Genomic DNA, 19,682 nt, shown 5'->3' with positions numbered 1-19,682 from the left:
AAACCATCCTATGCAATCCAACATTTTACTTTAAAGCCACTGTGTCTTCGATGTAACCCTAGTGTTTCATATTAAATGAAAGGTCGAAACTACTTCATAACATCATTTGATTTACTAAATCTAAAAAAAAAATAGGACAACAGAGGAGTAAAAATAACCAGTCTCATGGAAGGCCATGCAATTATAAAACTAACAACAATATAAGATTTTTGCACTTCTCCTCCTAAATTGGCATTTGCTATAGTGTCAAGGTTCTGTTTCTGTGGTGATATTTGCGCTGCCATGGTAACAACATCGCCCTTGGAGTTCACGTATCCATGGCAACAACAGAACAGTTCCACCGGCAACGAATAACAGCGAGCCAGTAATATAAAAAGTGACGTCGTAGGAGCCGGTTAAATCGTACAAACTGCCTGAAACAAAATAAAGTGTTTTTAATTACCTTAAAAGTGTATTTAAAGTTACGGCAGTTACCTGGTGTCAGCATTCATACAGAATTAATTAATTTATTTATAATTAATTATATGTTATTATAAACAACATATCACCTATCAGTTTGTACCAAATGGCATTTTTGTATCGCTTCAGAAAAATAATATACATAGTATACACCCATACAAAGTTCTATTACAAATATGTATCCAGAAAGAAAAGACATTTGGTCACATACCTCCAGCCGATAACAGTAGGCACCCCAAACCAGTGGCTAACATGGTAAGTCCAAATGAAGGTCCAAGTTTCTCAATGCCTACTAAATCTCTCAGAACAACTGGTGACAGGGAGAAAAAGCTACCTGTAGAACGAGCAGAAATACTTTAACTTGCGTGTAATGTAAACTATTTCTTTATTGCTGTAAAGTGTTCCATTATTGCAGCAAGACAGGAGGTGAAATAATTAAATACTGCATCGTGCATTGGTCATCAGGGAGCTTAACTGATGAGGAGGGAGGTTATAAGCAATAGCATTTTATATGCATATGGTCAGAACCTATCGGGAAGACTGTGTGTAGTGATTCGTGTGGAAGATGCAGCGTTTTCTTTATATGGACACTCAGTATTTTATGCCATAGCAAAAGCTATGCAAGAAAGAGTTGAACACGATGATCAGAATTCCACTTACCAAGGGATAACCCGTAAAAGGTGCACACCGTTGCAATCACACCGTACTCCTTCATAAAGGGCAATATGACAACCATGACCCCTGTAATCATAACACTTATCCCAAGCATATATCGCCTGTTAGCGCACCGGAAGTCAGCAAACAGACCCATTACGACTCGGCCCACTGTGTTAGCAATACCTACAATGGACATCAGGAACGCTGCGTTCTTCACTTCTATCCCCACATCTACAGCTTTATCTGGTATGTAAGTGTATGGAACTACGAGCCCTATTTGGATTATCAAATTGCACACTAGCCACAGGACAACATCAACTCTTCGTAGCAAAGAGATGTGGAACATGCTTTTGAAGAACATGACCGTTTTATCGTTGCTTGACAAGGTCTGTTCTGTCTCATTTTCCTCCTTGTTTATTAATTTAGGTGGCACAAACAGCATGTTCAAGCCAATCCCTAAAAGAAGACAGCCAGCCAGTACGAGAAGAGCGTACCTCCAGGTTATGCTTTCAATAAGATATTCTATAAGGGGTGCCATTGAAAATGTCCCAACACCTGATCCGCACACTGCAATTCCCATAGCTACACTTTTCCTCTTCTCAAAATGATCCTGAACTGAGACAATGCTTGGAAAATACATCAGTGCGAAACCGATACCAGAGATAACTCCAAATGTAAAATACAGCAAGTACACATTAGACGCTAACGAACTCACGCCAATCCCCGTCGCAGCGAGAACAGAACCAATGACTCCAACAGCTCGGTGTCCAATTTTATCTGATAGGGAGCTTGCTATTGGACCTAAAATGGATAATCAGTGTGCGTCATAGGCTTTGAATCTTTCATGATGTTTAATGCTGAAGTAACTCTTTCTCAGTCTATCACTCTCTTTCACAGACACACTTTGTCTCTGCCAAAAGAGAGAAATATTAAGAGATATTAACTTGGCCGACCTTCACTGTATTGGAATAAGATCGTTCAAACAGCTGTAAACCAATTGTTAGGTTTCGATTGTTAATATTATCGATAACACTTCCTACAGTGTAGTTTGCGTAACTCTGTGAACCGTATTAGCGCATGCGTAAACTATACCGTACCCATGATCCAGCTAAGAGCTATTTGAATGGAGCCAACCCAAGACGTCGCTGACTTGGTTTCTTCGAATTCATTTAGCAGAGTGATATAAAACACACCAAATGAGTATAAAATGCCGCACACGATAAAGTGAGTTAAGAAGGACGCCAAGACTACCAACCAATCCATGCAGCTGTCGGTTTGAACTCTGGGGCTCCCTTCAATCGACGCTCTTTTTGAGTCTGTAAAGCTCGATCCAGTCGCTGAACCCAGCCTGATTGGTTTATCTGTAATAAAAAGCACAGTGTTCACTAAACTTTTTTTACATGCGGATATATAACAATTGCTGTTTCTGAATAAATACCGATTATAATTTTTTAGACCTTGATGGGTGGGTTAACGTTTTTCACCAAGTGATTTCAAATGAGGAAAGTTAAACTGACGTCATATTTAAAGCACTCTTTTAAAAGTGGAGAGAGTTACTACCATGCGTGTATTAAGAGTCCTTTATATGACATATTTTCCTTTTCAAGAACATGTCAATCTTTAAAACTAAATGCTGGAAATGTCTGCTGAGACATTCAGCATGGAACCCATTGCGTTTTGACGCCAAGTATAGAGAAGGCAAGTGAGTCATTTACCGGAAAACTTTTAAACGTTTGGAGAACTAGTCGGTTGACTTTAAACTAGTCAAACAAATTACCTGAATAGCCATTTTCTTCTACTGCACCTATCTCCCTTAATTCATCAAGATGTTTAAAACTATTGTCTTTTACGTCACAATCAGAGTTGTCATCTTGCAACTCACCGTCTATTGTATCGTTCTCAAATCCGTCATTGGGATACCCGCCTTGTTCTGCAGTTTTTAGTGCAGGGGTATTCGGCGGTGTGTCGACCATCTTAGCAGCCTTCAAAATGGGGCATAGTTATTTACAGAATTTAGAGAAAACATAAAAAACATTAAAAGCCCGAACCATGAATGAAATTCTACTTAAAAACATAATTTACTTATAAGTTTTCTTTGCTTTTAATCCCTCTATTTTCTGTGCTAAGCAATTTTTAATGTATTGATAATGACAATGACACAACTTCTTAAAGCACATTTAAGATACATTAGGCAACATTATGCAACCGAGCACCTACATGCACGTGTCGTTATGTTATGGTACACTGTGCGCTCGCGACGATGATTAAAATGTATTGCTCTTGTAATCCTATTTGTAGCCGAATAAATTAAAATTATATGTATGTACAGGTATGTATGTATTGTATGAATGTGTGTACATGAAGATAATGGCAAAAGACAATAATTCTAAATCTGTTCATGAAACATTAATTGTTTCTTAAAAGGTACCTGTTTTCTTAAATGTCCACATTTCCTTATTAAATACATTGCAATGAACTTTTTATAAATATGAAGTGAATGTCCTAAACTTCTATAAATTGAACTTGATGTGAAGTCTGCAACTTCTTTACACTCCGTCTCTCAGAGCAGTCTTGTACAGTGTATGTTCTCCAAATCTGATCCTTCCAGCTCTCTCGAACGCTCTTCCTAACATCCAACTTACAAATACTTAAGGGACGCGGTAGGGACGATTAAATCTTGATTACTTTTAATTACAGGGTTAATTACAGAACTCATCGTTTTTTATCGGTGTTCTACTGTGTTTACACCAGACATTTGCCAGGTATTCCTTGAAAACAAATATTTTGCCGATGTGAAACACTGCTCCTGTCGACACCTGTCACGTGACTCGGTGATGTGTTTATTTATTCATTTTGCACACGAAAGCCACAGATAAACACAAGTCGATGTAACAATGTCCTGAATTAAACATGAACATGAAGCAGAAAATAGCTGCTATTAAAGATCCATAAAACTTGTTTGATTGCTCTAACATATAGCTAGAATAAATAAATATTATTCACTGTGATTTACAAAAATGCTTAGGAACTCCTGCTGACGGGTTCGAAAACAGCAACCAACATAATTTTCTTTCTCAGAAAACTCCTGGGTCTGCATATGAGTTTACAGAATGCTGAGAATATTATATTATCTTTATATCCCCCCCCCCCCCCCCATCACAGTATCTCGTCTTCCAAAATTCAGAGTACCATATATACATTATCTAAAAGTCTAATTAGGGCTCCTTCCCAAAGTAGAAGACAGAAGCTGCTGATTATGCGAGTACGTTGTAAACAAGATGTGTGTTAATTTGTTGATCTGATTGCATTCAGCGAGAGTCCCCGCTGAGTTGGATCGATCTACATAGAACGCTAGTTGCATTGGGAATGGGCCTTTATATAAAGCATAAACGCCTACGGTTAATAAATAAAGAAAATTCTTTGGTGAATTATTATGTAGTCATTAATATTAGTGTAATGTATTGTTAGAAATTGATGTTAGTGCATTGTAACTTACTGGCATATTCTGGTGTGATTTTATAGGTAAAGGCACAGAGTGGAAAATAGTTGAAATGAAATATATTTGTTTGAAGAAATGTTAGATTAAAGATATATAAAATCTGCCAAAACCGTTTTAAGAAAAAATGTGCCTGTTTTGATTTAAGGCGGTACTAGTTAAATTGGCAAAATAATTAGCGAAATTATGTTTTAGATAGAATCCCTCACCTCGGTCGCCATCTTGTATGTCACCACTACATATAGACAGAAAGGAAGTATCCTGTATGTCTTCACTACGGTGGGACATATACTAAAATTGGAACGATACAGAGAAGATTAGCATGGCCCCTGGCGCAAGGATGACACGCACATTCGTGAAGCGTTCCATATTTTTTTAACCTTAAGAAAAAAGAAAGTATAATCTGCGTTTCTTTCAGTACATACTTAGCTTCTAGTGTAGACCTGAAAGGGGAATTGTAAATCCTTTAACGAGATCTATATAAAGGTTATTATTCCATTTTCTTTTTTTTTACGGAAAAAGCACGTTAATATGATATAATAAATTTTGCACAAATAAATCAATGCATGTTCAATCATATTTCAATTTCTAAAAATAAGATAATTTACGTGATGTATGAAGTCATGCTTTGCACCACTTCATTCCCGAACTTTTAATCACACCATTTTGCTTGTGGTGTCGCTGTAGATTAAACTCCGTTTGCCGGAAGTATAACTTCATTTTACAGCTATATCACACTCGTTAATATGCAACTTTTTGGACAGTTCTTTTTAGGTTATTGAGAAGCTTCAAAGATCGAATCACGTGGATATTGGACTAGGATGGAACTGCATATAGTTTTTGACATAGGCCTATTTCCCTAAGCCGTTCGACTGTTGACTGTTTGACGGGGATGGCGTTGAAGCGGGGAGGGGGGGGGGAGGTGCCACGTGATCACGGCTATATGGCGACACAGTACTATGTATACTCAGTAAAGATTGCAGTCACCGTAAGGGTAATAAGGTAAAATTAAATACTTCTTTTTTTATATCAAATAAGGTTAAATTTATCATTAAGATGTTACATTTGATATCTGTGAAATGTTGTGCGGCTATACTTGAAAGAAGCTATATTAGCTGAGTAATTAGCGTATTTGAAAGCGTCACTCATCTAAGCCGCCATCTTGCATTTCACCACTATATTTTTAGAAAATTGAAAGGTAGTCAACGTCTTCATTACGGTGGGACATATACTAAAATTGGAACGATACAGAGAAGATTAGCATGGCCCCTGGCGCAAGGATGACACGCACATTCGTGAAGCGTTCCATATTTTTTCCATTTAAGAAAAAGTGAGTGAATAATTTCCGTATATTTCACAAAGTAGCTATTGCAGAAATGGTTCCAGTCTTTATCAACACGTGTCTAAAGAAATATATAAATCAATTTAAAAAAATATGCCCCCCCCCCCCCCCCCCCACACACACACACACATCCAGTAAAGGCAAATTTTGATTTAATAAGAATTTTAAAAGCCTCTGGTGGGACAAAGGTTTTGAGATGGGGAAGCAACGACAATTTTTTTAAATTTTGATCTGTTTATTTCTTTCTTCTTTAATAGTATTCATTTAATACACTTTATGATATAGTTGACCAAGACAATTTACTGCAATATGAATAAAAATACAGGGATGGATAAGATAATACACGCTTCTAGGAAAATTTTGCGTTTTTTGAGTTTTAATTACGGTTGTTGAGACTCGATTGCTTTTCTTCGATTCGCCTGTTTTATTTATGTATTTATTCAGTCAATTTTCTGGAGCAGAAAAATGGGGTTCTTCGAAGCTAAATGAGGGGGTGGGGCACATGTTCCGCCAGGACCCACTTGGATTTGCCATCATTCAAAACAAATAAACAAAATAATAAACAAAAAGAGACAGTAAAATAGCGGCTAATCTAAGTTATTTACGCTAATTGCACAGAATAGTAGTTTTATATCTAGATATAGAGAAGTACCAAATTGAGGTGTCATAAGCAACTACTGAAGGTGCACATTTTTCTTCTCAAAAATAAGGTGTTTGCAATCATGTATTAGTACCTTTAAAGACGTCTGCATGAATAATCAGCAGAGAAGTATTTTTAGTCAAATTTTAAGTGATGGCGCCAAATACCTTGTTTCGCCACGATGTAGAATTTCAGTAATAAATTAAGTAAAGATACGTATATTCACAGGATTTTATACGTAGATGTCAAGAGTTAACGGGAATTAACTTAGAAGATCCGCTTGTAGACTGTAGACTCCTATCTGCAGGTTTAGGGAACAGGCTAGCCCAAGGAGTGATGCTAAGATGGTGGCAATCAACGGCGGGCAGCGTACGTGGCAGCCCTGTAATCGGCGTAGGTACTGTATCTAAGGACACATTTCCCGAAGAAAAAGGGAGGGACTCTGACCCAGGACGCCATGCCGTTGATCACATCCATGTTGGCGTCGTCGCCAACAGCAACAATACAGATGGTAGTTCCTGAAAAAGGAACGCGGTTGTTTTCCTTATATGCAGTGATAAACTAGATAAAGTACAAAATTACTTACAGATAAATTAATTTCTGTTTTCCCAGTTTGCTTTTCTTTAATGGACAGCATTCGTTTAAGGGGACAGGCAATATCGCCTTGAAGTTGTGGTAGTGTAGTGCAGCGTACATGTACCAGTGTTACAGGAATGGAAGTCCTCTAGGAACCGCAGTCCGCCTCCTATTACTTTGTACAAGTGACATTCGTCCCATATTAAGGCCCCTTTACACTGGATGTGCGTCCTTTCTGCGTTCTCTGTGCGACTATGAAACTGGCATCGCTGTGGTCGTAGAAAGGAGGCACAAGTATCTCTCTGGTTGCAGAATGAATGCTCAGGAACGGCCAGCAGTCGGCACGTGATATAATATACTTCATTTCATTCTTAATCGGGGGCGTACTGCGGGACGCAGAAAGGACGCCGTACAGTGTAAAGGGGGCTTTACTGACCCCAATACCCCAACTAACCCTAAAGCCGCTTAAGTTGATTGCAATATAGCTCAAATCCTCTTGGAGATAGATCGATCTACAGTTAGTCCGATGGGGTCTGGGAATGGTCCCTAATTTGCACCTACACAGACTAAGCATTACTTGTGATTTATTTCCCTGTATGGACCAATCGTTTTATCAGACTCTGGATGTTATTTTTACTAATGAGTTATTTTTGTATTCCTTTAAGACATTGTCCCTGTTAACACCTGTTAACATAAAATGATGAATGACAATTAGCTTCATCTTTTTATGGGTTGTTATTTACATGTAGTTATTGTAAAAACGTCTCCTCTGGTTTATAGCCATCTCATTTCTATCTTCATTTTTTTTTACCTTGCACACAAAACACTCAGATAACCACATGCTTATGTAATAAAGTCCTGAATTAAACATAATCGTGTATCAAAAATAGCTTGTTTTTCTCTACTTTAGGATCCATAAAACTTGTTTAATTGGTCTTAGCTAGAATCCATGCATATAATTCATTGTGATTTTTAAATGTATAATGACTTGTGCTGTCGTTTTCTTAAACAGTACAAAACTTTCTTCCAGTGAATATACCTAAGTGCTTGTATATGATATGTGTAATACTCAAATTTTCTCTGAAAGCTTTTTATACAAATCTTAAGCGCTTGCCCATATTGTACTTGTAAATGCTGGTCGTAGAAAAAACAGTTGAAAATACGTAGCTTTAGCTTCTTGTGAACTGTTTTCAATAATGTTACAACGTATGCAGAATATAGAGATGCGCGTTGTGTCAGATACGGTTCAGGGTTTGGAAATGGACAGCCATACTCTGGCAACGATTGTACACCAAAAGAGTATACGATCTTCCTGCCTGCTGCTACATGGTAAACTAACAATATCATAGTATGTAACATCATGTCACCTCCCCCCCCCACACACACACACACACATCATTCTAACCAATGGAACGTGCTTCACCTCACAGCACAACCTGAGACCTTGAGATCCTGACAGCCTTCATCTCACAGTGCTTGGCGCAAGTTGGGTTACTTAATACCGTTTTCTGGGAATCATCAAATATTATTCTTTATATTTTAAAGTCAAATGGTTACGATTCCATTAATCGCACATCAAAAGAGTTCAACTGAATAAAAGCTAGACAGAGTGTGAGTATTATTTTTAGGTGGTCATTGAATGAAAAAGTGCGAATTTTTTCTTTTATTCTATATTAGACAAGACCAAAAAAAATCAACTCCATTAGGTTCTGGTTGATCTAGTTGATTTCACAATCAAGACGTAATTTTAAATGACCTTGCAATAACAACTGCAAAGTGGACTTTCCAAAATTGACGAAATAAAAATTAATATATCTTAGTTATTTAGCTTACAAAGATGTAAACTTGTGCTTAATGGGAGATTTTCAGAACAAGCAAAACAATCGTGTAAAAAATAATATTTGAAAAATCCAACTTGTCGTGGTCATTAGAACATATGAATTTTGATTATATGTTCAAAATGTTGGCCTTACAAGCCTTATGTATAATCTGACAGCACGGACGGATCATATCTGGCAGCTGCTCTGGGGGCAATACCTCGACGTTGTTGGTTTTTGAGCACCATTACTATCAAATGAAAAAAATCAGTCATTTCTAAATTCTGCTCCATGTCTGCGTTAAAAAACACTCAAATCTGATCTTTTTGGTCCTTGTTGTTTACCTGTATCTCAAAGGATAGTTTATAAAATTCGGCTCAAGGCTTTTGAAATTTTTAAAGGACGACTGGTCATTCTGCCTTAATTTACAACTAACAAGTCCCGTTAGAACACCTAGATTTAGTTGGCAAATCAAACTTATATAGCTAAAACCAGCAGATAACACTCTTGAAACATATGCATATTATGGTTTTGAAACTGCAGCATCGCTTTTATGGTCTATAATCTTATTAACATGTCGAATATTTCCCTTAATGGCTCATATCATAGTATTAAGATATTTCAAAAACAGTATTTATTTCAATGCTGCGTGATTTGATTTATGCCCTTTTAAATTTTGTTAATTTTATACACAAGTTTTTTATTTATCTTTGTAATTTAAAATTCTATATGTCAATAGTGCTGAGACGAATGTGTAGCTTGTTTTTGAAAAAAATCATCATCATTGTTATAACTACATTATTACTACATTATCATTATTAGCGCTGCCGATGTTTTTTTTTTTTTTTAAATTAAAGAAGCACATATCCGACCAATATTTCATACTGAAGGATTCAGAATCCATGCCCAGGTTTTAGCTAGTAATTATTATGTTTTTACTAGTAATTATTCTGTTTATCGACTGGTATATACGCATGCAGTCAGCCGTAAAACTCGTTAGTCCTCCACTCCTCCAAATACACATACATACTTAAAAGCAGTCCAATTAATAAATGAAAAGAAACAATAAATCAACTTTTGAAATAGTTTATTTCCACTGATTGCATAGACAAAATTAGTTTCCATTATCTAAATTTAAAGTACCAAATGCCAGTGTCATAAGGACAGATTCAGCGCCCATTATTATTACTAATTTTATTCATAAAATAAGGTGTTTGCAATATTAAAAGCGATATTTTTTCTGTATTTTTATCTTTATTAAAAGTTATCTATTAATAATCACAATTATTATTTAAGAACAATAAAGCTTTATTCATGTCCATTTTTTCATTAAATTGGATCTTGCCATATTTTGTTGTTGTTTTTTTCTGAACTATCCAAATGTACATTGGTAAAAAAACCATTGACAGAGAAGCCATTCTGGCTGCAATCAAGATATTCAAATCATGATTTTCAAATGAAGAGTTGCAAACAGTGGAGGAAGATAAACTTTACAAACTTGCAAGACGCAGACTTAAGCTGATTCTTTCCCATGGTATCACTCTCTTTCGGGCATAAAACGTGCTAATCATATGGGATCTATAGGTTTTATACCTAAAAACACACTTCTGAGCCCTGTAGTAGATGCGACCGCCAGAGACGTACTTGACTACAACCCACGATGCCATGGCATTTATCCTTCTCATGTTGACATTGTTGCCAATAGCAACGATACAAATTATTATCCCTAAAATGGAAAAACAGTAGCTTACCGTATATATAGTAATTAGTAGAAAAATGGAAAAGAACGCGTTTTAGAAATTCAATGAAACAAATAAGAGTGATTTCGTCAATATGTAAGGAAAATATAAACTAAGGTTTACTGTAGCCAATATTTCGTCCGCTGATCGTTAGACTTCATGCTGATTGTCAACATACGGAGTGTTGACTGATAAATATCGCCGAATCATTTTCTATACTGGTAGCTATTGACAAAAAAATTATTTAATAATATAGCTAATGGAACTATCTAACGTGAAGGAAGCCCTGTTGTCTCAACTAAAAATTATGTTAAGCAGTTTTGTTCATTTGCTGTAATCTGGCTTTGATATAGCGGAAGTACATACCTTTCCTCTTCATGGACTGCGCCTGGGCCACCGGGTTACCCCACATATTGTGATGTCCATCAGTGGTCATCCAGACTAGGCGTTTGCCAGAGGAACCAAGCTGACCATTACACTTCACCAAAGCATGGTGTATATTCGTCATTCCACCTGTGAAAATGCATGATATAGGAATGTATGAACCCATAGAACTGCGCCTTTCTTCGGAACGTGTTTATAAAAATGAAATTCTTTGAGATGGCTTTCGCAAGGACTGGATCACATACCGTGAAAGCGTATATCATCAACATCAGGAAGCACGTTGATGTAAATACTCTGGGTCTTGATGCAGCAATTCGATGTCAAAATATGTGAAACAGCGTTTGTGCTTGCGTGTGTGTGTGTGTGTGTGTGTGTGTGCTTGTTTATGTATATATATACATGTATGTGCGTATGTTTGAATGTACGTACATGTGGGTATTTGTGTGTAATTGTTGTTCATATTATGAGCTACGTGCATAGCGATATTAACAAATCATCGACCTTACCTATTTTAGGCGCTGCGGCAATAGCTGCATCATTCTGTGGGTAGAACGGGTAAGTCCCCAGGGCGAAAATGACCTTTGCCCAGGTAGAGAAGACTACCAGAGCAATCCTATGTTTCCAAGGTGCTATACTATTCGGGCCGGGAGTGTTATTGATGATGGCAAGGGTGTCCTGAAACAATAATCCTTTGGATTAAAATCAAATACTTTGTTACGCGTTACAATAACGTCTTGGGACTTATTCTCAATGAAACTATCGATTCAACTCCGCGGTGACTCTCGCTGAATGCAATCAGATTACAAAGATTACCACACCTCCTCGTTTCCAAAGTAAACGTATCATCGCGAACTTTTCTGTATTCTACTTAACACCAAGAACTGACATGTCGATCTGTTTGTATTCAGCGATAGTCCGAATGGAGTTTGATCGCTCTACGTAGAATGAGTAAAATTATGTCTTTAATAAATACGTAAATGATACCTGTAAATTTAATCTAAAAAATATAAACATTTGCTTGTCTACAAGTAATCTTAACACTGTTACACTGTCAGTTTTACAATGAAATGCTTTGATCCCTTTATTATTTTTCAGACACTTTGTCGTGCAAATTTATCTAATATTAATCGTATAATAATTTTTTATGCTTGTTGCCAAAATCTATGTTTTTATTTAAAATTTATAACTGGTATTGAAAGAAAACAATCGGAAAAAATGTTTAATGGCAAATGACTAAGTCCAGTGTACACGTATCTCACCCGTGCCGCCCATTTGGACATTTTCCATTCAGTTCTGCTAATGCTGTCGCTGCTGTCCAAAGCAAAGCAAACTTTCCAGTAGGGAGGACTGCCCATCAGAGTTTTGATGATCTGGTCGATTGTGAGAGCCTCAGTGCCCAGACCACTGAAGGCCATTCCAACAACAACCAACAGCACTAGCGCGGCTAACTTCATCTTCGGTGACGGCAGGAACTTGGTCCACGTGCAGTTGATAGAAGTGTGGCTTCCTCGGTTGTGTTCATAGAGACGGGCTTCCAAACAGATATTTATACAAATAGTGCTAATTTATACTTACTCACACTGGCTGCATTTATTACAATTCATTTCCTTGTATGGACCAATCGTTTTGTTAGGCCCTGGGAGTTAATTACATAAGTGACTTTTTTGTCAAAGGGCTGGAATCTTAGGCTATTGCAATGCTGGTAGCATACAATGTTGTAAAATTTGTTCCAAACAATCATTAGGTATTCCTTTAAGCCACTGCTCCTGTTGACTTAGAAAAGTGTTTGGGTTTAAACTTTTAAGTTTATTTTAAATAAATACATAAATAGACAATTTTAACCAGTTAAAACTGGTGTGCGAAACGCGGACCCGGTGTTATGTATCCTGATGCCATAATTTTCAAGAAGTATTTGGATGGTAACACTGAGCGGTGCAATAATAAACTTTGCAGTAAACACTCTGATAAGCACATGTTGATGTTACAGTGTCCTGAATTAAACATAAACATTCATCAGGAAATATGTGGTTTTATTTTAATTTAGGACAAAAAACTTGTTTGTCAATTACGAGTCTTAGCGAGAACTCATAAATACATGTATTATTTATAGTGATATATAAATGTTTTCTTAAAAAGACAAAAATATTTTATTGCAGTGAAAACCCGTGGCTGTATGTAAATTCTAAACGCACGTGCTTTTGCTACATGTTGCCCTGAGTGTCAGGGCACAATAGCTAGCTTGCTCACATTCATGCCTGTTCATGTGGAAGCTTTAAGTATTGCTGATATGGGTTACATATGAAATCAAGATCGAGCTGGCAATACTTAAATATAGAACCTAGGGTACTACATGTTGGTTGGATAGCAAAATCAGTTGAGAACATTTGTTCTGGGTTCCCGCTTACTGGTTTTTAATAATGTTACAACGTATGTAAAATAAACCGACGTGTGTTGTGTCGGATCTGGTATGGGGTATGGCAATATGTACGGCTTTATTTTGACAGTGTTTGGATTTAATATCATAGGCCCCCCCCCCCCCACACACACACACACACACATCAAACCAACCCCATGGAACGTGCTTCACCTCACAGAACAGTACAACCTGAGACCTTGAGATCCTGGTGGCAGCTTTCACCTTACAGTGCTTGGCACAAGTTGGTTAATAAATAGAGATGTATTAATGTTTCTTATTTTGAATTCAAATGGTTACGATTCCTTTAATCGCACATTAAAAGGTATTTAGTAAGTTTAACTGAATAAAAGCTAGACAGTCATGAAGTGTGAGTATCATCTTGTTATGTGGCAATTAATTGAATTTAAGAAAAAGAATACAACCAGAAGTACCATTGCAGCTAACCTCTTCTTCATTGACGACAGGCAACTGGTCCACGTTCAGAATTTAGAAGAGTAGCTATATCGGTCGTTCTAAGGAGAGACGTGCATCCTAACAAGTATTACGCAAAACAAACTCGATTGCCTTTTCTCTTACAGACATTTTTATGAATAAATATTTATTTCCGTGTACTGGCAAATCGTTTTTTGGTAGACACTGGGTGTTATTTTCAAATAAAAATCTTTCGTGGAAAAAAATACTTGTATCTAGACTACCGTTATGTTCACAAAAACCTTGAACCCAGGTCAGTTAATATCACACAGTATGTATATGACACTCCAGGTTAACTTCTGTCAAATATGTCAAAGGAAAGCATGCGGAACTGTAATCAATCCCTTCACTCTTATAAGAAACATTTAGATAGGCTATTTATTGGTGCGTGAAACGCGAACCTGTGAAGCTTGTTTAAAAAAAATCATTACCATCATCATTGTTATTACTACATTATTATTACATTATCATTATTAGAGCTGCTGATGTTTTTCTAATTAAAGAAGCACCTATCCAACCAATGGTTCATACTGACAGACGCAGAATCCATGGCCAGGTTTTAACTTGGGTTTTGCAGGCACTAGGAATTATTCTTTTTACTTATCTGCCGTCATATTAGGGGCGGATCCAGGTTTATTTGAAGAGGGGTCGCGGATTTGAAGCTGACACCCCGCCCCCTTTGGCGTGGGACCAGGGGTCCTTTAGCGGGCCCCAAAAATATTTGGCATTTCAGAGGACGAACGGTGTCATTTGGTACTGTTTAAAAGTATGATTCAGCTAGTCAAAATTCTAATTTCAAGAGGGACTATGAGTTTTTTTTTCTTTTTCAGAATTCGAAGGGGGTCAGGACCCCCCCCCCAACCCCCCTCTAAATTCGCCACTGCATATGCCATGCAGTCAATCTTGAAACTCGTTAGTCCGCCACTCCTCCAAATACACATACATAATAAGAAGAAACAGTAAATCAACATATGGAAAATAGTTTATTCCCATTGTTTGCATAGAAAAAATGAGTTTCCATAATCTAAATCTCGAGAAGTACTAAATGCCAGTGTCATAAGGACAGATTCAGAGACAATCATTATCATAACAATCATAAAATAAGGTGTTTGCAATATTAAAAGCGATGTTTTTTCTGCATTTTTATCTTTATCAAAAGTTACCTTTAATAATCACAATAATTGTTTAAGAACAATTGAGCTTCTTTCATGTCCATTTTTTCATCAAATTGGATGTTGCGATATTTTATTTTTGGAACTATCCAAAAGTGCACTGCTAACAGAATAAGTACTGCTAACAGAACACTTAGATAAGCACATGCTTATGTAACAAAGTCCTGAATTAAACATAAATCGTGTATCAAAAATAACTTGTTTTTCTCGACCTTGGGGTCCATAAATCTTGTTTAATTGGTTTTAGCTGGAATCCATGCGTATAATTCATTGTGATTTTCAAATGTATAATGACTTTGTGCTGTCGTTTTCTTAAACAGTACAAACGTTCTTCCTATGAAAACACCTGAGTGCCTGCATATGATATGAGTAATATTCAAATTTTGTCTGAAAGCTTTTTGTACAAATCTTAAGCGCTTGCCGATAAGGTACATGTTAATGGTGATTTTATAGAAAAACCAGTTGAAAATACCTTTTTACAGAGTATGCTATAGCTTCAAGTGAACTGTTTTGAATAATATTACAACGTGCGGAAAATATAGCGACGCGCGTTGTGTCAGATACTGTGCGGGGTTTGGAAATGGACAGCCATATCCAGGCAACGATTTTACACCAATAGAGTATATGTTTTTCATGCCTGCTGCTACATGTTAAATTTACAATATCAAAGTATGTAACATCATGTCAACAGAATTGTTACCAATGTTGAAGGCTTGTCGCGCCGTCTACAGGAGATAATTGCAGTACGCGGCAGATGCACACGCTGTTAGGCACGTGATCGTTAACGAGCACACCCTAATGCTAATTGTGTGTGAATTTGGTGACATTTGATGGCGTCTTTTCAATTTTATAGACCTTTCTTTACATCTGAAGAAGTCACAGTGAAACAGTCGATTTGAGGGGGTACCTCTTATAAATGGTATAAAATGTGTATATTTTCACCACTATTTTGTATTTTTTAACCATTAATCATGTTAGACACGGTATCCGTAATTAAAAGCACTATTGCTAACAGTTCACAGCGGTGAGGTGATCATTCGTAAATAAAAGTACATGGAAATGGGGGTGGGACAACATTTTTGACCAATGTTGTACATGTGTAATCTGACAGGACGTGCGCAAATCTGGCGGCTGCTCTGGGAGCAATATCTTGCATTTGTTGGCTTTTTAGCACTGTTACTATTACTAGTTGCAAACAGTGGAGGAAGATAAACTTTACAAACTTGCAAGACGCTGATTTAAGGTAACTGGTTCCCATGGTAACACTCTCCGTCGGGCATAAAACGTGTCGATTATGAACTCTTTAAAGGTTTTATACCTAAAAACACACCTCTTAGGCCAGTAGAAGGGCTTGACTACGATCCATGATGACATGGCATTTATCTTGATCATGTCAACACTGTTGCCAATAGCAACAATACAAATTTTTATTCCTAAAATTAGAAAAACAGTAGTTTAACTTATGTACAGTAATCAGTAGGAAAAAAGGGAAAAGAATACATTTTAGAAATTCAATGAAACAAAAAAGGTTTGATCACGTCAATAGGTAAACTAAGGTTAACTATAGCCAATATTTCGTCTGCTGACCGTTAGAGTTTATGCTGACAGTCAACATACAGAATATTGGCTAGTAAATTTCGGCAAATTATTTTCTATACTGGTAGCTATTGACAAAACCAGTATTAATTTTCTAAAGTAATATAGATAATAAAACTTTCCAACATGAATTAAGCTCTGTTGTCTAAACAAAAAAATGTGTTAAACAATTTTATTCATTTGCGGTATTCTGACTTTGATGTAGCGGATGTACATACCTTTCCTCTTCATGGACTTTGCCAGGGCCACAGGATCACCCCATCTATTATGTTTTCCGTCAGTGGTCATCCAGACTAGGCGTTTGCCAGAGGAGCCAAGCTGAGCATTACACTTCAGCAAAGCATGGTATATATGCGTCATACCACCTGTGAATATATGAATGATATACAAATGCATGAACTTTGAGTGGCGCCTTCCTTTTAAACGTGTTTATTAAAATGAATTTTTGACGGTCTTGGCAAGTATTGGATCACATACCATCATACATTCAAGAAGTATGTTGACGTAAAAACTTTGCTTAACCCTTCTACTATGGGTTTAAATAAAGTAGTTCGATGTCAAAATGTGCATAACAGTTATTGTGTTTGTGCAGGCACGTGCGTGCGTGTGTGTGTCTATGTACGTATGTGTGTACTCAATTTTGTATGAACACGTGTATGCACATATGGGTATTTGTTATAAATACCCAGCAGACTGTGTGAATTCCATAAAGTTATATATTGATATTAACAATCCATCGACTTTACCTTTTTTAAACAACGCGGCAATAGCGGCATCATTGGCAGAGAAGAACGGATGGGTCCCCAGACCATAGATCAGCTGTGCCAAGGTAGAGAAACGTACCAGAGCAATCCTATGTTTCCAAGGTGCTATACTATTCGGGCCGGGAGTGTTATTGATGATGGCAAGGGTGTCCTGAAACAATAATCCTTTGGATTAAAATCAAATACTTTGTTACGCGTTACAATAACGTCTTGGGACTTATTCTCAATGAAACTATCGATTCAACTCCGCGGTGACTCTCGCTGAATGCAATCAGATTACAAAGATTACCATGCCTCCTCGTTTCCAAAGTAATCGTATGATCGCGTATTCTACTTAACAAGGAGAACTGACATGTCGATCTGTTTGTATTCAGTGAGAGTCCGAATGGAGTTCGATCGCTCTATGTAGAATGAGTAGAATTAGCCCTTTAATAAATACGTAAAAATGTTTGTAAATTTAAGTCAGTACACCATGAAAAAGTGCTCCACCCATGGCGGCGGCCAGTGGGGAGCTGGTATAATCAAGAATGTGAATAACTTATCTTCCTCTCTCCATTTTATTTTTAAAAAAAGCCCTACGGCCGTTTCGGCCCTGAGGCCTCGTCAGGGGCGAAAACAAAACCGTTTTGTTTTGTCAGTTTTACAATGAAATGCTTTGATCCCTTAATATTTTTCAGACACGAATAATAATTTTCTATTCTTTCTGCCTAAATCCATGTGTATTATTTAATATTTATAATTGTTTTTGAAAGAAAATGAAAAATCGGAATGTGTAATGCCAAGTGACTAAGTCCGGTGTACGTGTATCTCACCCGTGCCGCCCATTTGGACATTTTCCATTCAGTGCTGTTAATGCTGCCGCTGCTGTCCATAGCAAAGCACACTTTCCAGTAGGGAGGAGCACCGCCCATCAGAGTTTTGATGATCTGGTCTGGTGTGAGAGCCTCAGTGCCCAGACCATTGAAGGTCATTCCAACAGCAACCAGCAGCACCAGCGCGGCCAACTTCATCTTCAGTGACGGCAGGAACTTTGTCCACGTGCAGATGATAGAAGTGTGGCTTCCTCGGTTGCTTTTATAGAGAACGGGCGCCCAGACAGATATTTATACAAACGCTAATTTATACTTACTCACACTGGCTGCATTTATTACAATTCATTTCCTTGTATGGACCAATCGTTTTGTAAGGCCCTGGGAGTTTATTACATAAATGGCATTTATTGCCAAAGGGCTACAATCTTACAAACTATTGTAATGCTGGCAGCGTACAATGTTGTAGAATATGTACCAGACAGTCCTCAGGTATTCCTTTGAGCCATTGCTCCTGTTGACTTAGATTGATGAAAAGCATGTGGGTTTAACTTTTAACTTTATTTAAAATGAATACATAAATAGACTATTTTAACCAGTTAAAACTGGTGTGCGAAACGCAGACCCTGTGTAATATATCCTGATACCATTAAAAAAAATTTTGCAAGAAGTATTTGGATGGTAACACAGAGCGGTGCAATAATGAACTTTGCAGTAAACACTCTGATAACCACATGTTGATGTTACAGTGTCCTGAATTAAACATAAACATTTATCAGGAAATGGATGATTTTATTTCAATTTGGGATAAAAAAACTTGTTTGTCAATTGCGGGTCTCAACAAGAACTCATAAAAACATGTATTATTCATAGTGATATATGAATATTAATGACTCATTCTGCAGTTTTCTTAAGAAGATAAATTATTTTATTTCAGTGAAAATCCATGACGGTATGTAAATTCTAAACGCACATGCTACATGTTGGTTGGATTGCAAAATCAATTGAGAACATTTGTTCTAGGTTCCCGCTAACTGCTTTTAAGTGTGAGATAATACACTGTCACCCGAGCGATATATGCCAAAACACCTCGAGCGTCAGCGAGAGATGTTCATGGCATATATCGCAAGAGGGTGACAGTGTATTATTTGACATACATACCGAGAAAAAAATACAGTCATTTCATCCTAAAACACCCCTAAAACCGAATAAAGTGACACTTTATCACGCTCTAGAGATGTTATACGGAATAAACTCGTCCACGTGTGCTGGTCACCTCTCGCCAAATTCTTACGTATTGTCTGACCAATTTGGTCAATTTTTGCTAAATACTTGTCGTGGACG

At 37.1% G+C, this 19,682-nt stretch overlaps 3 protein-coding genes and 2 non-coding genes across 6 annotated transcripts; 2 read left to right on the top strand and 3 right to left on the bottom strand.

The window, feature by feature from the left end:
* Positions 1 to 246: 246 nt before the first annotated feature.
* Positions 247 to 3,089, bottom strand: LOC106159094 (monocarboxylate transporter 13-like). Its single transcript, XM_086997441.1, has 6 exons — positions 2,894 to 3,089; positions 2,209 to 2,477; positions 2,020 to 2,026; positions 1,120 to 1,917; positions 671 to 793; positions 247 to 413 (listed from the first exon to the last, which is right to left on the bottom strand). The coding sequence occupies exons 1-6, from the start codon at positions 3,087 to 3,089 to the stop codon at positions 247 to 249; spliced, it is 1,560 nt and encodes a 519-aa protein (XP_086853567.1).
* A 1,790-nt stretch (positions 3,090 to 4,879) lies between these two features.
* On the top strand, positions 4,880 to 4,987 carry LOC112041827 (U6 spliceosomal RNA). Its single transcript, XR_002886361.2, has one exon. It is a non-coding gene; the product is annotated as a U6 spliceosomal RNA (small nuclear RNA).
* An 832-nt stretch (positions 4,988 to 5,819) lies between these two features.
* Positions 5,820 to 5,927, top strand: LOC112041830 (U6 spliceosomal RNA). The gene has a single exon (XR_002886364.2). It is a non-coding gene; the product is annotated as a U6 spliceosomal RNA (small nuclear RNA).
* Positions 5,928 to 10,057: 4,130 nt separating this feature from the next.
* Positions 10,058 to 18,591, bottom strand: LOC147759410 (uncharacterized). 2 transcript variants are annotated; one of them, XM_086997716.1, is made up of 4 exons: positions 18,342 to 18,591; positions 17,512 to 17,680; positions 16,984 to 17,130; positions 10,058 to 10,713 (listed from the first exon to the last, which is right to left on the bottom strand). In XM_086997716.1, the coding sequence occupies exons 1-4, from the start codon at positions 18,537 to 18,539 to the stop codon at positions 10,478 to 10,480; spliced, it is 750 nt and encodes a 249-aa protein (XP_086853842.1). In that variant the 5' UTR covers positions 18,540 to 18,591; the 3' UTR covers positions 10,058 to 10,477. The 2 variants fall into 2 exon arrangements, with proteins under 2 accessions (XP_086853842.1, XP_086853843.1); XM_086997717.1 differs by lacking the exon at positions 10,058 to 10,713 and adding an exon at positions 16,363 to 16,602.
* LOC147759411 (uncharacterized) lies at positions 11,037 to 12,612 on the bottom strand. The gene is made up of 3 exons (XM_086997380.1): positions 12,370 to 12,612; positions 11,617 to 11,785; positions 11,037 to 11,239 (listed from the first exon to the last, which is right to left on the bottom strand). The coding sequence occupies exons 1-3, from the start codon at positions 12,562 to 12,564 to the stop codon at positions 11,037 to 11,039; spliced, it is 567 nt and encodes a 188-aa protein (XP_086853506.1). The 5' UTR covers positions 12,565 to 12,612.
* Positions 18,592 to 19,682: the final 1,091 nt, after the last annotated feature.

Source organism: Lingula anatina, chromosome 10 (genome assembly GCF_051362555.1).
Source record: "Lingula anatina isolate TDL-2025a chromosome 10, LinAna3.0, whole genome shotgun sequence".
NCBI classification, from domain to species: domain Eukaryota; kingdom Metazoa; phylum Brachiopoda; class Lingulata; order Lingulida; family Lingulidae; genus Lingula; species Lingula anatina.
Note: the sequence above shows the minus strand (reverse complement) of the source record. Positions and strands in the feature narration are given on the sequence as shown.